General features: G+C 41.0%; 1 protein-coding gene across 11 annotated transcripts in view; it reads left to right on the top strand.

Annotated features, from left to right (window-relative positions):
- MICAL2 (microtubule associated monooxygenase, calponin and LIM domain containing 2) overlaps positions 1-21,810 on the top strand; it is a 71,874-nt gene extending 50,064 nt beyond the window's left edge. For 2 of the 11 annotated variants that reach the window (XR_009958601.1, XR_009958602.1), the window contains 12 exons: positions 3,413-3,484; positions 4,101-4,250; positions 5,447-5,551; positions 7,056-7,274; positions 7,490-7,591; positions 8,238-8,369; positions 13,116-13,223; positions 13,661-13,738; positions 15,111-15,297; positions 16,393-16,481; positions 17,153-20,259; positions 21,593-21,810. Coding sequence is in view for 1 of the 11 variants with exons in the window: in XM_062577572.1 (XP_062433556.1) it covers positions 3,413-3,484; positions 4,101-4,250; positions 5,447-5,551; positions 7,056-7,274; positions 7,490-7,591; positions 8,238-8,369; positions 13,116-13,223; positions 13,661-13,738; positions 15,111-15,297; positions 16,393-16,481; positions 17,153-17,252; positions 20,202-20,242 (1,383 nt within the window). In the remaining 10 variants the exon portion in view is untranslated. The remainder of the gene's footprint in view (positions 1-3,412; positions 3,485-4,100; positions 4,251-5,446; positions 5,552-7,055; positions 7,275-7,489; positions 7,592-8,237; positions 8,370-13,115; positions 13,224-13,660; positions 13,739-15,110; positions 15,298-16,392; positions 16,482-17,152; positions 20,260-21,592) is intronic. The other 9 variants (XM_062577572.1, XR_009958603.1, XR_009958604.1 and 6 more) reach the window with 9 other exon arrangements.

The raw sequence follows: 21,810 nt of genomic DNA, 5'->3' as shown, positions 1-21,810 counted from the left end.
TTAAGAAAATTAGTGGTGTAGTTTTATATTCCTTGGTTAAATCTATGACCATAGTGTTATATATCCTTTCAAATAATTACTGGAACTCTGTCTGGAAGGCTTGTTATTGGAGGGGTGGGGTGTATGTGTGTGTGTTTTTTAAGTCGAAGTGGTGGTTTTAACAATTTGTGGATGCTCTCAGAAGCGTGGGTGTTGGTAGCTGGTTCTGAAGGGGAGCCCTCCAGACCCTTGTGGATGTATAAACCCTGCAGCTGTGACGGCCACTGGACAGAGTCTCTAGCACAGCTCTAGATCTGGCTCTGAGGTGGTGATTTATTCGGGCACACCCGTATGTTTTTCTGTGTCTTGCTTATTAAGGAAAATATGTTGGCATGTGTCCCCAAAAACCCACATCATGCCTGTCCTTGTTGCTGTTGAGAACTACAGAACATGGAGGAGATGGGGAGATCTTAGTTAATGCTGTCTGACATAGGACACTGAGAATATTGTCTATATATTTCTGAATGGGTGATAACTGAAGGTTTCCTATGATTTAGTTTAACAGCTACTCTAATAAAATTATTCAGTAATAAATCTCTTCTACCTTCTGCGTATTCATTAACTCTTGGTTCTCTTCTGAAAAGAGACCTTGAGGATGGGCTTTGCTTTCACAGTGAAGCCCACCCTCATTTTAACATCATTTTAAGTGGGGAGTGTCTGTAAAATCTAGCTCCAAGTCAGCAGTGTCTCTCTGGAGATTGCGCCAATCCATCTGCTGCCATTTAGCCAGCCCAAGTTAGACAGCAGCATGTACTCGGCCACCAGAGTTAATTTGTTAACTTCTATGTTCCCTGAAAAACAGCTTAATCCAAAACTGTTTAATGTTTGAGTTTCCTGAGCAAGCCTGAAACTATATAGCAACCATGATAATTCTTAAATCCTTTTTTTTTTTAACAGACCTCCTTCATACTTAACTTTATTGCTTCCTTATGCAGTATTTGCCAATGCAAACACTTGCAAAAGTACAGATTTCCCACTCCTTTTAACTTCAGTGTCCTTAATAAAAAAGGGAGTATGTGTATGCACTACAGTTTTCGCTGTGTTAATATATTGATTTTTAAATTTGCTTCTATCTTATCTTCTAAGTATTTTTTTCTTTTCTTTCTTTTTTTTTTTTTTTTTTTTTTTTTTTGTGGTCACCTGAAAAACTACTTTAGAATGTCCAGATTTTTCATAGACTGACTTATGTCTTGAATATTTTCCATCCATAAACACATTTTCAAATCCTGTGGAGTCAGTTGCACAGTAACCTCATATGTCCTTGTTAGGAAATAACTTTTCCCTGCCACCCACATATACACAAACCGAAGGGACATGTTTTCCAGCTAACCAAGCAGTGAGAAACTAAGTAGGCAAAGTAAACATTGCTTTTTCATGTGGTGACTTCTTTAGAAGAAAAACCTTTTTTGTGACCACAACATTGTTGTTTTCCCTGGGTTATTCACAGAAGTAAAGAGACCTTAAGTAGTGAGGAGAGCTTTGCATTACAAAGTCATCCAGTCCTCTGACATGAAGTATACCTTCTGCTAGAGCAAAAGGTGTATTTCTTGGCACTACGTGAAAGCATGAAGTGATTTGCTTGATGGGCCCCTTTGGTTTCACACTGCAGGGCTCGTTAGAAAGGAGAAATGTTAGCAGGGTTTTCCAAATCGGAGGAGCAAGAATTTCAAGATCACTTGTGCATACAAGGCTTTGCGCCTTGTCATGGGATGGGACATGAGAGCTCAGCATTAAACGCCATGCTTGGTTCAGGACAGGGGCTTACGAAGGCCAGAACTGCGTGAAACTAGCTGGGGAATGAAGCTTGTTAGAAAGCAACTGCTTGAGTTAGATTTTGGCCATGACCTCAGTTTCATGGTTCGCTCCCCTGCAGAAAGTGGTGTCGAGTGGTGTTAAGGTATGACTCTCGGGCCACCAGAGTGAAAGCGTGTTGCTTGCCGGACTCTCCGTCCGCCTCGTATGTTCTTGTGGTGGCTGCAGGAGGGATCTTCGTCTGCGCAGGGCTTGTGAGAGGCCAGGAAACGGGAGCTGACGTGAACGTGGCCGTAGCTGCCTGGCAGCGGGCGCCGGGCTGGGTGAAGGTTTCCCGCTCCCTGTTAGTGTCAGCGGCGCTCCGGAGGAGCTGGGCTTTGCTGTGCTCCACACTAATGAACGATTTTAGCACAGTCCTCCTGCTGGGCGTTTGGCTAGGCAGCTACATTGCTTTGGTTTTCACCTCTTTGTAAATATGGTAATTAAAACCCTCTCAGTAAGATTTTGAAAGGCAGCATCTCGTTTGCTTCATTCGCTTAGGCAAACTCTGCTTGTATGTGGTACGGAGTATTGTGCGGGATATGTCACGTTGTTACGTTGTTCATGCTTACTTGGCAGCCTGATGGTCGTACGTAGTGCAGGGCTGCATTGCTGAGAGCTGCTGCCTGCAAGACAATGTACCAAAGCGCACAGAGCGATCAAAATGCTGTCGTCTGCTGCCTTTGGTATTTGTCCAGAGGTTGTTTGGGATTACTTCCATTCACTGCGTGATGATTTATTATAAGCAGTGAACATATAAAAAGGAAGCCTGTATTCTTTGATCTTTTATTTTATTTTTTTAAGCTGAGTGAGCAATCACTGGGCTACAGCATGAGCTAATGCAAATGACTGGAGTGTAGTTTATTGTTCAGAAAACATAACCTACCATGACATTTACCAGGCAAAAATGCTCTCGGAGTCATAACTGCGTATTTCATACAATATATGTCATTCATTGTAAATTATACCGGCTCTTTAAGACTGAATATGATAAGAAATAATACAAAATTTTAAGTAAAGGCTACTTTGAAACTTTGTGCAGGTGGAGCGTCAGGTGCCATTTATTGTTTGTGTGATGTGTAGTTCAGTAAAATAATTAAATATCTGCATGGGTTGAGCACAAAACAGGGAATTTGTTTGCTTAAGTACTGTGTAAAAACCATAGTCGGGGAGATGAACATTAGAAGGGAGACAGAGCTTTGAGGCAGGCAGAAACTGCCCTGAAGCAGGAGACTCGTCCCCAGTGTGGACGGATGTGCAGGTTCCTCGGCTGAAGGAGACAGGGAGGCTATCGAGCAAGAGTGAGTTTTTGGGGTTTTTGTTATTTATCGGGAAACCAGTGTGATCTGAATGGAGACACGCGCAGTAGCCCGTGCTGTAGCACCTTTGTTTTCGTCAAGAACTTGGCAGGGCTTCGTGAGCTCTCTCGGCGAGGCGGAGGCGCGGGCGCAGCCGGCCCCCGGCACCTCGGCTCTTGCGCTCTCGCCGCGCTGCAGAGCCGCCGGTGTGTCCGGCGCCGGTCGGGTCGCCGCACGAACCGCGGCAGTGATCCGCCTGCTCTGTTGTGGCTTTGCCGTTTCAGGTTGAAGGGAAAGCAGAGGAAAATGAGACTAACAAGAGACGTCGGAAAGGGCTTTTTGGCGCCGCTGAGGAGGTGGGTGTCTGCCGGTGCGGGCCGCGGCCCCGGCTCCTTGCCGAGCGCCAGGGCCCGCGTGCGCGTGGGGACGAAATGCCTGCCGTCTTCAGATCCTGAGTTTTACCATGGCGTATGCTGAAAAGGAGCTAAATTTCCCTAAACCGGTTGATAGGGAGAGGCTCTTACCCAAACAGCACTGTTTTTTTTTTCTGACCCAGTAACATCTGAGATATTGTGGGGGTTATGGTGCTGGTGGTGTTGGGTGGTTTTTGCATTTTGTTTTGTTTTCTCCCAGCTCAGTCATTTGAGCAGGTTTTTGTCTGAAGAGTTTAGAAGAGGTTTGCGTTGCCACTTGGTTCACGCTCCCTCTCTGGTGAGTCATTTTGTGACTCCCCGGTTCAGCACCGGTACCAGTTCACATGCCCTTCTCCACTGTGCTCTGGGAACAAAGCTAACAGATCTTCAGGGACTCTTGCATGCTAAACGGTGTCATTTTTCAATAGACTGTAGACGCCATTTCCTTTCCTTTTTTGCTGGTAAGGATGTTATCATCTTTGTCTCTCTCTTTTCCTCTCTCTCTCCATCAGCCTCACATATAAATGTGAGGAAAACATAATCTGTTGTTTCCTTGCAGGCTTCAGGCTTTTCAAGTCAAGGGTCGAATTCTGGGAAAGAACCGAGTGATGGTAGAGAAGGCGTCAACCAAAATAAAGTTAAATCGATGGCCACTCAGCTCTTGGCAAAGTTTGAAGAAAATGCTCCAAATACAATTTTTCGGAGGCAGGTAGGTTATAAATGAACATAAGTCATCTTTGAAATTAAACTGGAGTCCCTCCTTGTGAACATGATGCAGGTTTCAGAGGGGAAAAATGGATTTTTAATGTGTTTGAAGTAGGTTTGCTTTCTCTTTTTTTTAATGCAAATTAAATGTATCCCTCTCAGTGCTTAGGGGACACATGTGACCAGTTAGAATATAGATTGCCCATTGCATATTAATGTAGCACATTTATATATTGTATATTAATATAGTGTAGTGGAATTGTAGTCTCTGGAGCGTTCTTGTAAGTCTGTATGTAGGATTCTTGCCTTTTTTTTTACATACATATTTTTAAGTCTAAGTTGACTGCTGTGGTAGTGCAGAAGCACCCCCCCACACACACAAATACTCTGAGTAAAGGGCTCTAAGTACCCAGTGGAGTCTTTGTTTGTGGAAAATACATAGAAAACATGAGAAGAGAGTGTAATTTTTCAAAAGGTGTGTCCAGTTTTCATTCCCATTGCTCAGTTAGCTGTAACAGTATATACTCCTGAGTTTCATGGGGGGGGGGGGATCTGTTTTTAGTGCAACTAGTAGTGTTTTAAAAATATTCGTGTGCTGTCAAAGTATCAATGATAGAATCACATTTTAGCCAGTGGGATACTTTGGTGAACTGGCTGTGTTCAGGTCTGTCATCCTAGAAGATCTGAAGGAAGGATGCTCAAGGTGTTGATTGTTATGTCCCAGTGAGGTGGTTTCCTTAGTTCTTTGTGTTTGTATCTCTTTGTTTATTTATATATTTGAGTCCTCAAGAAATGTAGGCCTTATAGTTATTAAGAAACTTTCTCAGTCCCTGAGCCATTGCAGTTTGCATGCTGTCTTGCTGCTTATCCGTGCCCTGGGCTTACTGTGTGTAGTAAGGGTTTGCTTGGCCGTGTTGGAAGAAGCCTTGATGTGTTACTCTTGATGATAGCATCTCTTTGATAATTCTGGGCATACTGAATTTTAGGTACACCTGTGATAGTAGAAAGGATTAATAAGATGGGCTGCCATCAAAAATGTGCAAAACATGTTGTTAAGGTCTGTAGTAACCCATCTTTGTAAGCAACTTTTGTTTCTGTCTTCTGGCAGAATCAGCAACTCAATTTACTGTCTTCCTGTTCTTTTTCTCTCCCCCCTGCCCCTCAAATTCTATCTTTGTAACTTGAAATATGCTTTACAAGGAGCTAGTAGATAGTCCAGCCCTGCTATCTTCTTCTGGTCCTCCTGTTAATCCTCGCTTTGCTAAACCTAAGGATCCAAGTCTTCCACCTCAACCGAAAAGGCAGGTAGGAATTCATCAGGGTTGCGCCTGATAAGCTTGCTGTTTCTCTAACTACTGGGGACTTGATGTTGTTTAACTATAGAACACAAAAAAGTAAACTTGTATTTAACTTGCATACTTAGCAGCTGTATTTAGCAGAGAGTTATAAAAATTACACTGAAGTTTAAGGTTATTTTGTGCTTTCTGACTAGATGAGAAAATCATCTGAAAGAATTAGTAACTGCATGTAAAGCACACTAAAAAGATATGGGTTTGGATTTCTGTGTTACCATGCCTAGGTTCCAAATTGTATGAATATCATTGCATATCTACATTTTGCATCCAAGAAAACCACTGCAGTATACAAAATGTGTCCGTGCATGCACTCAAAATGTTGAGCTGTAGTAATGATAAGGCAAAGGGAGTTTTCGACCTCAAGAAAACTGGCAAAGATGCCTAGGATAAAAGCTTGAGCAATCAAAAGCTGAGATTGATGCCCAGATTCTCTATATCTTTAAGTGGAACTTGTGGTGAGAATCTCTGCTGGAAGCTATTTCCAATGTCACACATACAGGGCAAAATTTTCTAATACCTTTAGAAACGTTAAGAGATAAATTACAGTGGAAACTATCTCATGTCAAATAGTATTGATATTCGCTTTACATTTTAGTTTTGAAAGGAAGTGAATACTTTGTAGTGGCATTTTAAGAATAGCCTGCAGCAAAATGAGTTCTGAATTGCATGTGGAGATCTGCAGACTGGCTTGACTGGCTTGTCGTGCCCTTTTTTTTAAAAAAAAAAAAAAACATTCAAAAGCTGATGGCAAACTGTTTTAAGGGAAAGTATGTATTTATTTTTTAATAAAATCAGCATACCGTATGTTGTTTGACATAATATTTTTAATTTTGAGAGATTTGGAAAATTTGTATATTTATTCAAGTTGGCCAATTGAAATGAAGTAGAAAACTGTTATGAAAAGACCAACTGGAAAGTCATTTTTTTAAAACTGAATTTGACAAAGATTATCTGGGACAATTGTTTCATTTACTTTAAATGCCATTTTATATGGTGATTCACGTTCAGAGCCTTATTCCAAACTGCTCATAAGTGCTTTAGATCTGAAATTCATTCTAGCTTGACTTAGGGCAGAGTAAACTACTGCTGATGTTTTTACCGTCTGATTCATTAGTTTAAGGCGGACTATGATAATGCAATTTGCTAAAAATCCTAGAAAGAGGTGATGTCATGTTCTTTTCCACTGACCCTATTTTGCGTGTTTTTCATAAAAACTGAGAGAAACCTCTAGAAGGATGTCAAGAGCTGCAAAAGTTATGCAGCACTAACATATTTCAGTGCATGGACTCAAGCATGAGCTGCACAGCAGACAGTATAATACAAAGAGTGCGGTGAGGTTCAGAAGAGTGTTTCATTTCTCGTTGTGTGCATGGCTGTACTTTAACAAGCTTCCTTAAAAGCTGCATGCTGCATGATAGTGCAAAAAGCAGGCTTTTTCACTTCGTGTTTCCCAGTTTCAGGTGGTAGCTAGGACTGAACGCGAGGTCAGGGAACCCAAACAGTCTTTAAATGGTTCTGACCGTATGGTCAGGAGAGCACAGACTGTAGGAAAAGCAGAAACCCAGCCCAGGCTATCAGAAAACTCTGAAACTCTCGCATCTGCCTGTTCTGCTGCATTTGTACTTTCTGGAGTGCTTGAGCGTCTTCAGCACCTGGAGGAAAAAATGAAACAGGTGACAAGTAATTTCTTTTTCTTCCTGTCTCTTAACTACATTTATTAATCTTTATGCTGTATTTCCCTGGGTGTGCTGGCTTTTTCTCTTTTGATTTTAGGTTATACTAAGGTCTTCCTACATACTTGCTTTGTTATGACAATGTATGTGAAATAACTAAAATCTCCTTCTTTCTTTTTCTTTTCTTGCTTCTCTTTTCCCGGCTCTTACTGCAGAAAAGGGCTCAGACCATAGCAAATAGGGAATTCCATAAAAAGAACATTAAAGAGAAGGCAGCACATCTCGCCTCAATGTTTGGATGCATGGAGTTTCCAAAGGTGAATATTAAGTTTTGCAGCTCCAGAAATGCTAGTTAGAATATATATGTATGTATGTATATGTATGTGTGTTTTTATATATATATATATATATAAAAGAACTTGAAGCGGCGAGGGGGGAAGCATTTTTGTTTTTAAACTTCTTTTCATCCTGGTGGATCTGAAAAGTGGTTCAGATTCCAGTGCAACTGGTAGAGTTTTGTTTAAATATCATTGCATGATTGAATCGAGGTGTTACACAGTCATGAAGCTAGTCAGAATACTTTAGCATAAGAGAAATGTGATAGAATAAATCATGTCTTGTGCTTACATATGTGTGGTAGCTCACAGAATTTCTGATGAGTTGGTGAGCAGTAGCCCTCCATCAAGTATGAGTCAGTGTTTAGAGTCTTGTTATGTTTTCCCTCAGCACTGTCTTGCCTTAGTGTCCATTGGAAATATTTTTGATGAGAGAACCGGGTGCGATCGTTTTTGTTTGACGTGAACGTTTCACCAGGCTCCTCACTGTGCAGGAGTACAGACCAAAGCAGAACTGTGCAGTTACTGTCTTCCTAACCTTTTTTCCATGCATGACTGTAAAAATATCTTCTTAACCTCTGCTTATGTCCTCTCTTGGATAACTCTCCTCTGTTTCTGCTCTACACAGAATAAGCTACCTTCTACAGGCTTATCCCACTCTCAGCCCCCAGCTCCCCCTTGCCCTCCTCCTCACGGCTCGGCTGCTGCCTCTTCTCCATCGTCTGTCGGTTCAGCTTCCCCCACTGCTCCTCCTGCGCAGGTACTCCATTCATGGGTTATTCCTGTAAAGCCCAAATTTGCACTAAAGCTTCTTGAGAAACAGCTTGGTGCTGGCTTCACAGCGGATTTGTTGTGTAGTCTGTATTTCACGTAAGAATGAAAGTTGACTTTGTTCCCTGCTGCTACCTCTGCATGTTTGTAAGAGGAAAATCATCGTTAAAATAATTCAGATACACAGCTGAAGAGCAGAGCAAACATCTTTCAGGAGCTGAGCAAAAATCCTGTTAATTCTGTGTTGCTGCTGCTTTTAAATGCTGTGTTATTGGATAATACCCCAGATAGGCTTAGGAGAATGAGATTTCTAGCATTATATAGCAAACTGGTTAATATGAGAGTGGTTGGTTGGGCTTGAGCAGTATTTATCTTTGCTTCCCTTCAGGCTAGACTGATATTCCCGGGAAAACAATGACAATGGTTGTTTCAAACAGAGGATGCGTCTTAGGATTGTATGAGGGGACAAAGAAGCACTCATCAGTGAAAAACAGCAGAAAAACATCAGGATCCTTTTAGGCTTTTCTGCTCTGTGTTGCTGATGCAGGCTGGAAGTCGGGCTCGCAGCCTCAGCAGCGGCTGCACAGGTAGATATGGAGCTGCCCTGCAGCTGTGAAGGCAACTTCCCTGGATCAGGGGAAGGCAGTAGGAAAGTCTCTCTTCCCCTCTCGCTCCCCAGGGAAACCCTGGCTGCAAAGCCCTTCAAGGGCACTGCAAGCCTGGCAGCCGCCGCACTGCGGTAATCCTCTAATCCCCGCCAGCTTTTGCCTGAATTTACCTATCGCTTTTTGTGACCCAGGAGGTTTTGTGTGTGTCAGGTTTTAGGCTGCATAATGATTTTCTAAATGTTAGAGCCTATTGCTTGGAGAGCTATTGTGACACTGTACAGAGAAAAAAAGATAGTGTGAACCACGCTTTAGCATGTGAGAAGTAGGCTATTAATTGTATGGAAACTCTTTGGCAGCAATAATTTTACTGGGATTTTTCCTTTTTCTTTTTTCTTGAAAACAGTTAACCTGTGCAATTGTGTTTTGGATGTTTTAATTCAAGTATTCTATCCAAAATGCACTCACAGCCTTTTGTTAGTTTGCCAGCATACTTAAACGGTGTAGCAATAGTTTCATGTGGTGTGGTTACCTGATTTCAGTCTGGCTGAGTTTGCCATAATTTTAAGTGTTCTCTCCGGAGGTGATGGCAGAGTAAAGAAGCGCTACTGAGGCAAAAAAAGCTCGTTCTGTTACCAGCATGGTAAATTTACCTCCATTTGATCTGGTAAATGTGTGACCGACCGTGTAGGACTGCGTATGTTCAGTGCAGACCTACGTGCGTAGGAGCTGGTCCTGCCGACGCGTGTTGGGAGCGATGCAAGTCCACCCCGGGGCGGACGAGACGGCCTTTGGACCGGCACCCGGAGGGCTGTCGCTTTTCCTTGATGATGCCCTAGTCTGGCCTCGACGGGTGTGCGCTGCCCTTGCTCTCGTGCTCCTCGTGTTCAGTGAGGGCCGTTCAGTCTTGTTGTATCACTGTTAACATCTATTTTTACCTTGGCAATTGAACTTCAGTGCTCTTCCTTTGCGAATTACATGAACCACTTTTTGGATTACCTTTTTTTAATTCTCAAGCAGAATTTTTGCAAGATGCAGATTTCTTAACTGCTTTTTTTTTTTTTTTAATTTAAGATTGTTAAATTTTCAGGGAGAAGCAGCTACCTTGATTTCGTAGTAAGCAGTCTGTCTGTGCCCTTCCATGATTCAGTTGTTGTCCTTCTTGTTTTGTAATCTTAACATTTCACACTTTTCAGACCATGAAAGTTGTATCACGCTCTCTAAAACACTGGCTAACATACAACACTGTATAAATACAATTTAACAATGTCTCAGGTGCACAGTGTGCACTTTCAGTTGCTGTACATGCTAATTTAGCAACATATTTTTTGGACCTCTGTGTGGTAAATAGGTACTGATAGTTGCCTGTGTTCATATTGTTTTAAGGGTGGGTTTATAGGACTCGGGATTTGTATTTGTGGTCTCTGTTCTGGGAGATATCACTAGGTAAGTCTAGACTTCTGAACAAAAAAAGTAGTTTCGGGACAGGTCAGCCAGCAGAAGGACCTCCTGCGTGTCACACTCAGCGTGTCCTTATTAAGCAGCTTCTCTAAAATGAGATCTAGTTAGTCTTCAAGTCCCTTTGCTTTCTGCCCACTCTGCTGAACAGGAGCAACAGTCATTGGGTTGGTGGTTGTCAATGAGGAAATAACAGCAGTCAGCAAAGCTAGCTTTTAAGCAGCTAGCTTAAAATGAAATTCCTTTTGCTTTTACACAGAATGTGCATTCACATTCATTACAAGAACATTTCCTTTTTAATAATATTTTAAGAGTACATGTAAGCAACAGTTTTCTTGTTTTGACTGCTTCGTGTTGACACAGATTGATCCAATGGGTGGAGAACAGTAATCAAGCAACCTTGATTGCAGAGATGAGTTGCAAGGTGTAGTTCAGGCTCAACAGTGCTTTTCCTGAGTTTCAAATACTTGCACTTTAAGCATAGGGTTATTGCTTAAGTGATTGCTTCAGTATATGACTAGTTCAAGGTAAACTTCCTGCTTCAACTGACTTTCAACACACTCTTGAACTTATTGCTTATGGAGCAATAAGCTGTATAAAGCCTAAAAGTTGCTCAGCATATTCACAGGTACAGAATTTTCAGATGATACTTTGTTTTTCTGTGACCTTAAGTAATACAAAGGGACTTGGTTTTCTTCTAGGAGCAAGTAATTTCACTTTAGTATTGGATTCTAATATGAATGTACCATTTAGGACATGATTATAGTATACAATTATGAGTTTGCTTTGCTGTTTTTATCCCACAAGTTGGGCAGACATTGAAAGATATTTTAATAGTCTTGTATTGAATAAAAACCAAACAGCACAGAAATTTGTCCTTTGAGTGGCCTTTGTCATCTTAACATGCATATTTTAATTTCTCTGGATATTAAAGGCTGCCTTAATTATGGGATAGCATTCAGAAGCTCCTTGGAGCTGTAAGGTGCTGCACATGGTCCCAAGTGCAATTCAAGTCTTGAACTTGAAATTTTTTATTAACAAAAATATTTTTATACATCAGATTTCTGAGAAAAGTAGCCACGGTACATTATCATTACTTACAAATTTGCTTAAATGCTTTAAATTTGTTTAAAATGTTGTGAAAGCCATTGACTTTATATTTTTCTCCTTTGTTTAGTGTAACTTCCTGACATTTTAAGACTTTCCATTAGCAAGAGTTGGTGTGGTGGCACTGGAAAGTTCATTTCACTAGGAAGCTTGGGACTTAAAATTTGGGCTCTGTCAAGGGCTAACGGAGTGTAAAATGTATCATGGATTCTCTAGGCTGGAAGGAAAATGTGCGGGCTTCGTGTCCTGGCCATACCAGTGTTACTCTTGCTGCCTTTGGGTTGCCAGAGATGTTGTGGGATCTTACTTTGGCTACAAATCAAAATCACTACAGTAAATTTTGTTAAGGTTAGCAAATCTTGCCATAATTCTGTGAAGCCTTTGCAGTCTTTTCTCGATGAGCAGAACTAGAGTACCTCCTAGTGACAGATAATTAGCTCCTGTTGTTTACTGGAAAAATTATCCTTACCGCTGTGGAAATCAGCGTTCAGGCATTTAAAATGCTGTATATTCTGCACTTTGGTAGAGCAAACCAAACAAACTTGACTAGAAACAATGAGGGTCTATTTTGTAGCAACTGATGGTCATTTTGAATCTGCTGCAGCTTGGACTGAGGATGCTGTTGGTGTGTTGATGGTGCTCTGGTGACCTGGCCATCCCAGTGCATAAAGCGGCGTCTGCCCTGCCACACATGCATGCACACACCTTTCCGATCCCCAGGAGTGCTTTGTTGCAAGGAAGGCTGGAGCAGATGCCAGTGCTCTGTCCCAGATGAGTTTGGAGCCACAGCCCAAGGAATTGCAATCTTCTTGCAGTCCTCTTTGATTAATTTAGTTAGAAACAGTCTAACTCTGATGGTATGACTAAGCAGATAACGGAAGTGTGTTCCTTTCACAAGTATAGTTTCTCAAGTTTTCCCTACTGTTGAGGTGAGTCACTGGCAGAAGAATGACTCTTGGGCGAGCATTAATGAAACAAGTCCTTACGGGACTTCTAGGGCATTTTCCTAGAATGTGCTATGAAATACTGCAGTTTGGAGATTGATGTGATGTTTTGCCTTTCCCCCCCACTGTCTGAAGTATAACACCAAACTTCAAAAATGCAGTGAAAAAGTGTATATATATTTCTAGTCTATCACAATGGTCCAACGCTGATAGCTGTTGCAAGCCGGTTACCAGTTTAGGGATTTCATGCAAGCTGCTTCATGTGCTGGCAGTAACTCCTAGCTGAGCTGTTTGGTGCCTTCCATGGACATGTTCAAAGGCCTTCTGCTGTTCCACTTGTGTTTGCTTCCAACAGCTATTTCCCCATCGTCCTGAGGGAGAAGTGTGCAAGTGCGAGGAGGCCTCGCCTCGTGCGGCCACCAGCCGGACCATGCTGGTCACACGTGAACTTGCTTATGCTCTGCCGGACTTCACCTCTGCTCTTTCTCATAGCCTGTCTATCACTGCTTGCGTTCATTTGCATGTTTTCAAATAATTTTTGTCCTTTTCTCATTAAGTTCTTTTTCAAAAATAACTAAAGCTCTTGCTTCAATTCTTCATCTTTTCCCCTTTTCTGGTTAGATGACTGTAGGAAAGGTTTCACGTGCAATTGGAGCTGTGGCTGAAGTTCTTGTCAATCTGTATGTGAATGATCACAGGCCCAAGCCACAGCTTCCCCGCCTTGAACTGGTAAGGCTAAACCCACAAAGAAACAGTAACTTGACTTAAAAGAGCAGTGTTACTAGGATGCCACCCCAGCTTAAGGCCCAGGTTGTGGAACGCTGTAAGCACAATGAAAGGTCTTAGTCCAACACTTACTAAAACAAATGAAGCGCAAATTGTCAAAATGTGCTGATGTGTGGATATACTGGAAACATTGCTCACCATGTCTTCTATTTATATATATTTTTATTACTTGTTTATGTGAGTTAAAAGTTCAGGAGGCTTTTATTAAATGTAATTACCGATGCAATTAATAACAAGATAGTTATTAATCAGAGCAGCTTCTAGAGAAAGTTTTATTCAGTACATGTTTATGCATTTATTTTAACATGCAAATGAATCACTATGCTTGCCTTTGAAGAAGGCTGTCTTTAAACTCTGAAAATATTCTGTGTTGAATTCAGAACCGGTCACTGGACAGAGCTCCGTGTTCTTGCCCCATTTCCTGCTCTCCTTCTCCATCTTCTGCTCAGAGCTGTCAGGTATCGGAAAGCTGAGGAAGGGGTTGTGTTGTGGTGGTGATGCTTGCTTACGAGCTCCAGTTGCTTCAGCTGTACTGTACCTATCTATCTGACCTGTTCCATTAGTATTTCTTTTTTTAATGTATTCTTAATGCTTTTCTGCTTGCATGATTGTTCGTTTGGAAATGTTCACGTAGTTTGTTCTCTGACACAATTTGTCACAGCAAAATGGATTACCTAACAGCAGGTCTGGGCTCTAAGCACAAGAGCATTACAGTGACAATTGTAACTTACCCTTAATATATAAAAAACTGTTCTGAGGCCTTCATTTGCTGGTATATTGAAGGCCTGCGTGCTGCTCGTGGTGCAGAGGAGGTTGAGGTTTGGCAGCGGCCATGTGCATGTGGACAGCAATGGAAGAGGAGGAAGGATGGGGCAGGTGGCAGCAGCAGTGTAGCGATAGGACATCGTCTGTACTGACCTCAGACTGGGCAAAATACAGTAATGCAATGTAACCTTGTCATACCTGCACCTATTAGCAAAAGTGAGGTCCAGTGGTATCTAATCCACTTAGAGTTTATTTTTCTGTGCCTTTTGGATGGGTAACCCTAGAGCCCAAGGTTCATGGAAAATAAAGAATGTTAATTGATAGGCCAAATTGAAAAAGAACATTTGGAATAATTTCATATTGCTAATGTGGATCATATTTCAAAAGCTGCATTCTTTAAAATATTCTGAATAAGCGTGGTAGGAATGAAACTGATTTTTAAAACCACCCAAAACGCTGCTTGGGCTGGAGTTCCACCAGGAACGTGGTTGAGGGGGAAGCACATCTGCAGCTGGTCGTAAGCAGAGGCTCAGGCACCAGCATCTCAGATTGTCAGTTTTTCTTTCCTGGCCCTTATAGCACAAGAGCAGATTTTCCTCAGGAGCCGTTATGTGCTGAGCTGTTTTGAGTGCTTGTTTCCTTAGCCCCATATGCGTGTCTCTTGTCCGGGGCTGGCACGGTCTGCTTTTGCCCTCTTAAGAAGAACACGGCCACCAGCAGCCACCGGGTGCCGGTGCCCAAAGCAGCAGAGTCCAGGGTGACAAACGGGCATTCTGGGCAGATGCTACTCAGGTTCCTGTGTAAACACAAAGCGTCAGTAACCTACAGGTGGAGGCTGGGTGAAAATATGTCGCTTAAAATCCTTGTGGTGTCTGGTTTGTGAATTGTGTAGATCTACGGAATTGCAGGAAATGAGCAGTAAGGAGCTGGCCGCTTCTTGACCGTGGAAAGCGTGGGGGGAGCTGTGTAAAGCTGGCAAGCACCCAAAGCAATGGCACGCTTAATAATTATGTCTGGGTGTAGTGCAATGGCTTTATATGCAGCTCTGTTTTTATCTTTTAACAGGGGTCTCTGCGAAAAGAATTTCCTCAGTCTGTAGGGGGGAGTGACATTTGCTATTTCTGCAAAAAACGGGTATATGTTATGGAGCGGCTGAGCGCAGAAGGCCACTTCTTTCACCGAGAGTGTTTTAAGTGTGAAATATGTTCTACAACACTCCGCTTAGGAATCTACGCCTTTGATGTTGAAGAAGGTAATACGGGAACTGTTCAAGAATATTTTAAATTGTTGAATAAAGATGCTTTTAATGGAACTGGAGAAAAAGACCTGGCCAAGGAGTTCAGTCAGGAGGGCGGCCAAATGCGCGGTTTGATTCTGCCCAGTCTTTGATTCCTTGTGTTTGCGGCTCTTGTCTCTCAAAAGAGCCCAGTTATGACTGACTTGAGTTTTATATGAAGGAATCAGTGGTGGGAAATTAATTGATCAACCAAAATACGGCTTGACTTATTACAGTTTGAGGGGAGGGGAGATTTTGTTTAGCTGCCAGCATTACAGAATTATTTTCATCTCTCACCTCTCATTTTTTTTTCAATGGCCAGTTTTAAGAGAGGGTGGGATAGTTGCGGATTTAGACAAATATGGGGAATATGAGTTACTTCTTTCAACATAGGAGGAGTTGAAAGCAATAATATTTCCCCAGCAGCAGTACAATTTATTTCAGTCTTCTGTAGAAATTGAGGTTCAAATTCTGGTATCTAGATTCTACTTACAGCCTGTTTTGTGAGCGTAGGGGATAGGAGAAGTGGTTTTTATTTTTATTCTGTTCAATTTAGAGAGAAATTGTTAAACTGTCCCAAAATTCCCTTGCCATGTTCAAATGCTTTGAATAGATGTGACTGTTAACATGATTCCTTTCTATGAAAGGATCAAAGATGCAAGGCTGAAGATGACTCTTTTGCAATCCAAAGAATCTTCTTTGAAGATTCTTTTTTTAACTGATTGATTACATAATGATTTTTAAATTAATATCCTGAGTTGGTTTTTGACTTGGTATTTGTATTTTTATGCTATTAATTAACCTTTAAACCTCTGCAGCAGATAAGTGGTTTCATCTCACTTAACAAGTACGTAAATCTGTTCACTGTAAAGAAAAAAAAAAGAAAAAAGAAAACACACTATTTCAGACTGAGTTATTCCTCACAGTGGCAAGGCTTGGGTGTAAAGTAAAAGAAGTTTCTGATTCTTTCTGCTGTCCCACCATTAAACATACTGATTCATCTTTTACAGTAGATTTTCTGTCCTTAAAAGTACAGATAAAACATCATATCATTTGCTTTTTTTCTTATAGGCAAATTTTACTGTAAACCTCATTTTACGCACTGCAAAATCAGTAATAAACACAGAAAGAGAAGAGCAACGTTACAGGTCCAGGGAAAGGTATGTATTGGTGAGATAATCTAATGCAGTAAATGTTGAGGAAGCTTCATATGGGTCATGGTGCAATATTTCTGTGTGTGTGTGGTTTTCTAGGTTTTCTACTCAATGTCCAAAACTAGCAAAATCAATACTAAAAAGAAATTTCTTGGTTCTGTGAATTCAGCATATTTATAGTCTGGTTTTCAGTGGAAATGAGCTTTTCATCTGGAAGGTAAAGTGGAACTTGGCATCAATCAGAAATGAAAATTAATCATTTTTTTGTTTGTTTTTTTTAAGTTGTCGCAGAAAGTAGATTGCTGTTTCTCTGTTCAGCATACCCTATCCCACTCATTTAGGTGCTATCATTATTAATTTTTTATCCAACTTAATCTTTTTTTATGGTGTAGTAAAATGAACAGAAGACTTAGTTATTTATCTGAAGTGTGTATAGAGAAGTATTTAGGTGGCAGAAATTCATGGTTTTATAGTCTAATTAGTATCTGTGTGTCCAATTTAAGAAGAAATAGCAATGTCATCATTTTGTAGTGCATGCTCTTTCTATCACATGAACGTTGTCAATACACAATAGTACCATAATAATAGAGTTAGGTCATGTATAACTTGAAAATGGTAGCAAAAACTGGGATTTCTGTTTTTTCCAAGTATATTCAATTTTTTATGCTTTATATAAGGATGCAACAGAAGCGTGGAAGAAGGAGGACCGCAAAGCCACAGAGACCACGCCAGAAAGCACTTTAGCTACCGCGAGCAGTCCAGAGGACAGTTCCCCAGGTATCCTGCCTTCCTTCTTTAGGGGAGCGCTAGGCTGGCCCCTTCGGGTGACACGGGATCTGCTTGACATTCCCAGACGCCTGTCTAACTGGATGCATGGTTTTCTGCACGCTACCAACCTTCATTTCAGGGACAATGCGTATAACTATACCTATTTGTACGAACTCTTGAGCCTCGGTGTGCCGTTCCTCTGTGCTCTTCTAGAGGTACTTGCTCACATGTACCGGGAAGCAGAGCTATCACTTGAAAACATGCTTGAATGGGTGAAAAAAATCTTTAGGGTTTGAATTCTTCTGTGTGCCTTGCTCGGTTGTGCCTTTCAGATTTTCAAAATTGACAGCCTTGCTTTTTTTTGAGGGTGTTTGGCTTTTGTTTTTTTTAAACCTTTTTGTGATTGATTGTGTAACTTAAAGAACAAAGATTTTCTTCTGATATAAACTAGATGCAGTCAAAATTTTCAATATAAAATGTACTGTATGTTAAAGAGCATGAAGGGCAGTGTCCAAACACATTTCCAGAACTTGGAGATTGATGAAGGATGTTTTATGGATATATATATAAATATATATATATATATATATATATATACACACACACACACACACACACATACATGTATTTTTTTTTCTCTTTTGTCCTGTCTATGATCAGGCCATTTTGAGGGGTTTACATTTTAAAACCCTTCTTTTTTTTATTTCCCCCCCCCCCTTTTTTTTCTTGTTAGACCAAGAAAGAATGTGTGTTCTTTCAGACATTTAGGGAAAATTTATGACAAATGACTGGGTTTTGAAACCTGAATATGGCGCATTCCTTTTTCTCTTGCTTTCCCCTTTGCTCTGGGTTATGAGGTTTATATCTTGCGTGAATTTTTTTTAATATATATATATATATATATATATTGCTCCTAGTCATGCCTTTAAAATTTCTTACATGTAATACCCTTTGTCAACAGTGGGTATAGTTTGTACTACTAATCTATATAAAGTTTCAAATAAATTTAAAGAGCAAATCTTAGCTGAGTGAAGGCTTGATTAAACTTTTGAGTCAAAGAAACTAGTAGTATAATTAGACATCACTTACACCTCAAGTGAAAGCTTCCTCCTTAGATGGCTGATTAAGGGAATATCAAGTTATGGAGCACTCATATCTAACTGAAATCACTGCTACCTGTGCCTCCAGGTGGGCACTGATCTGACTGCATTTGGAATTCTTAAAAAACGAACAAAAAAAAGCCCCAAAATGAAAAGAACCCCAACCCTAACTCCAGAACAAACAACAGAAACGTACACACGTATTCTAAGGAGATTGCTTCTTAGCTGGATCTTCCATTCATTTCAGTGTGCAAAGCTGATGGCAGGAAGAGGAACTTGAATTATCTTGAGCAGCTGTTAAGTAGTTTTCTTTTGGGTGTCTCTCATCAGGGTCTACCTTAAGCAGAAGGCGTCAGTGGCAGGTATAGGGCTATTTAATGGCAAGGAGACACCAACCACATCCCAAAGCCTGATTGCTTTCTCTCAGCCTAGTTAGCCAGTGAGGTAAGCACGCTCCCTGACTCCAAAGTGCCTAAATGTTTACATTCAGAAGTTAACCAGCAAAGGGGTAAATACATAAATATGGTAATATGTATACCCTAAAATGGAAAGCTTCTGTAGCGCTTACTTCTAGCCAGAAGACCATAAAATAACAGGAAATAACATTGCATTCAGTTAGTACCAAAGCTGAGGATCACCTACCAGTGATCTTAAGTGGCTGTGCTGCTTAAGGCTGTGCAGTTTTTTGATTTTAACATAACATGGGAAAAGACCATTTGAAGTGGGTCTTACTTGTTAAGTATTAAAAAGAAATGTATTTTCTGTTTAAAATAAATGACAGAAACAGGATTTTTCCTCCAGCTAATTTGATTTTCATTTTTTTAAACTATGAAAATGAAGCATTTCACAATCTAGAGTTCTTACATATTTTGGGGGGAAAATGTCAAGTATATACACAGAACTTGAGGAAATGGTTTAAGAAAATTGTTTAGGTATAACATAGCATTTGTTTGAAATAAATCGCCATTAATGCTGAAACATGTATTTAGCAAAACTTTGCTAGAATTTTGACAGGGCACAATGACTGTTAAAACAACATAGTAAGCATCTGTGTATATATGCGAGGAATGTATCTGTACCTCTTTAAAGCATTTTTAAAAACTGTATTTTGGGACACTGTATACGTTTTAATTATTTGCTAATGACAGTAATTGTTTCACTCTAGAAAGGAAAGAATCTGCCTTGTGATTTACCGTGTTACTCTTGCAACACAACAAATTTAAGTGGTAAAGTTTTAAAATTTGACTTGCCGACAGTTTTTATTGCAGTTTGTCACTAGCACAATCTTTCAGAACTTTTTTCCTGGAATATGCTCCTGCTGTTTGCTGTCAGGAATTACTGCTTTTCAATAGAGTGAGCATAAAGGTAAATGTGCAGAAAATGGGGAAGTAGCAAGAAACCTGGAAATCTTTGTTAGCCCACGAACTTAAAGCAAATGAATCTTACTAGTAGAAGGTGAAAGCTAAAGGTGGTATTGGCTTTACGTAGATTTATATAGAAGAAAAAATTCTACAACAGAATTCCGAGAAGAAAGCTTGCATAACTTTAAGCATTTTCCACAGGCATGTTAATTGTATTATCTATTCTCCTGGGTTTTTGCAAGAGCTTTTGTTTTGAAGGTTGTTCACTGTTATCTATCTAATTGGTAGGTTTTTTGTTCTTTTTAATCTCGTTGTCTTAAAGTTCTATTAGTAAGATTAATACCTGTTTGTCGTAATGTAATGAAAAAAAAGGCAGTTTCATTTTGGCTGATTCTTCTTTCTGCCTAAGTAACCTTTCCGATGGCTGCCTGCATAAGCAAGCTAAGTTCTGTATTTCTTTTCTGCCGTTCTCTGTGCCGACCTCCCGCGTTGCTTAGTCCCTTCCGTCGCTCCGGCGCTGCGCCCGCTCACGGGCTGAAGCCTCCCTCCTCTCAGGTGATCCTTGTGCTTGCCAGTGCCGCCTTTCTGTGACTAACACTGCTGTTTGATAGCACTTGGTTGCAAGTTTTTAAGACCGTTTTGGAGCAAACTGTGTGTGTCTGGTATATTAACGGACGAGGCTTGAGCATGATCCCGTGGCCTGTGATGGGCGAGGTTTCCAGGCGTAGCGAAGCTGCCGTCTTACCTCTCTGTAGAGACATGTTTCCCCACTTCTGTGTCTCTGCATGTGCTTCCTTGTGCCTTTAAGGTACGTTAGGCAAGTGAATTGTTTCTCATCAGAAAAGCCTTATTTCCTTTAAAGTTTTGAAGGGAAGACTTAAATCTGGGTCAGGACAAGAGCCAGCTGACTCTCCTGGTTGGCGTGAGCACCGACTTCCGCTGCGCTCAAATACTGGATGAGCCCAGCAGAGTCTGAGGAGTGTGGGGCTTTCTAAGCACTCTCACGGTGAAAAAGTGTGATACAAAATTATACTTTTGAGGGGGAGAAAAAAAAAAAGTAGCCAGTGCAATGCGAATACCGTTCTTTCACCCCAAGTAACATATTAAGACAGGCTTAACAGAAATAGATGTGCATGCTATTTTTACTTCCTTAATATTAAAATGCCAAGTTTATATAACCAGAGTGTGTTTGGGTTTGAATTGTTTTGTTAACTAATACCAACTCTAACTGGGCCCCATTTGCCATTTTGATTAATGGTTTTGTCTTGCATGAGACGTCGCCAGTGCTCTCCACAAAAAAATTGAGATTATTTTATCCGTATTTATATATAAATCCCAGTGATGTGTAATCACATGCTGACAATCTAAAAGGGGAAACAAGCCCAAGCAAGAACCAAGGGCTCAGTGGGGCTGGGGAATGCCGGTAGGTTTGGGTCGCAATGGTCGTGGCGCAGGCGTCCCCGTGGAGGGCCCCTTCCGGAGGGGAATGGCTCTAAGCCTCTGGGAACGGCTCGGAGCCGCGATTCCCTGGAGGTGACCAACACCTGCTGCTAATCCACCCGCTCCACGCACCCGAGTCAGTCAGTTTGCTGACCTGGATGCTCGTGCGAGCAAGGCAATAGTGTTTATTTGTGTGGGTATGCTAAAATGGCTGTGGAGGCCCCCTTGCCATGCCCACAGGCAGGAGCCGCGCTGTATGTTAAGCAAGCATCACGTCCTGCACAAATGACTAGGACACGACTTTGGGTATATTTTAGGGCTAGGGTGTTTTGATGCTAAATTCAGCATGCTTTGAGATGAAGACTGTGACGTAAAGGTCTGCCATTTCAAATCACTTTTTGTTGCTATGTGTTTTTGTTTTGTTTGTTCTTTTTATCCTCTGTTTCAGAGTCTTCCTAGTTCTTCCTGGCCAGGGAGGACTCTGTCCTCCTTCTCCAAAAACTTCTGTTTTCGTCCTACTTTATAATCTTATTGAATACTTCTACTAGTTTTTAACTCTGTATTTAAATTTTCACATGGAAATTCTGTATTTTGCACACAGTGAAAATTGTTTTAGCTTTATTTATGGTATTTGCTGTAAAGGAAAATAAATGTAGTTCTTTATAA

This window comes from Rhea pennata, chromosome 5 (genome assembly GCF_028389875.1).
Source record: "Rhea pennata isolate bPtePen1 chromosome 5, bPtePen1.pri, whole genome shotgun sequence".
Classification (NCBI taxonomy): domain Eukaryota; kingdom Metazoa; phylum Chordata; class Aves; order Rheiformes; family Rheidae; genus Rhea; species Rhea pennata.
This window is presented reverse-complemented; position numbering and strand designations above follow the sequence as displayed.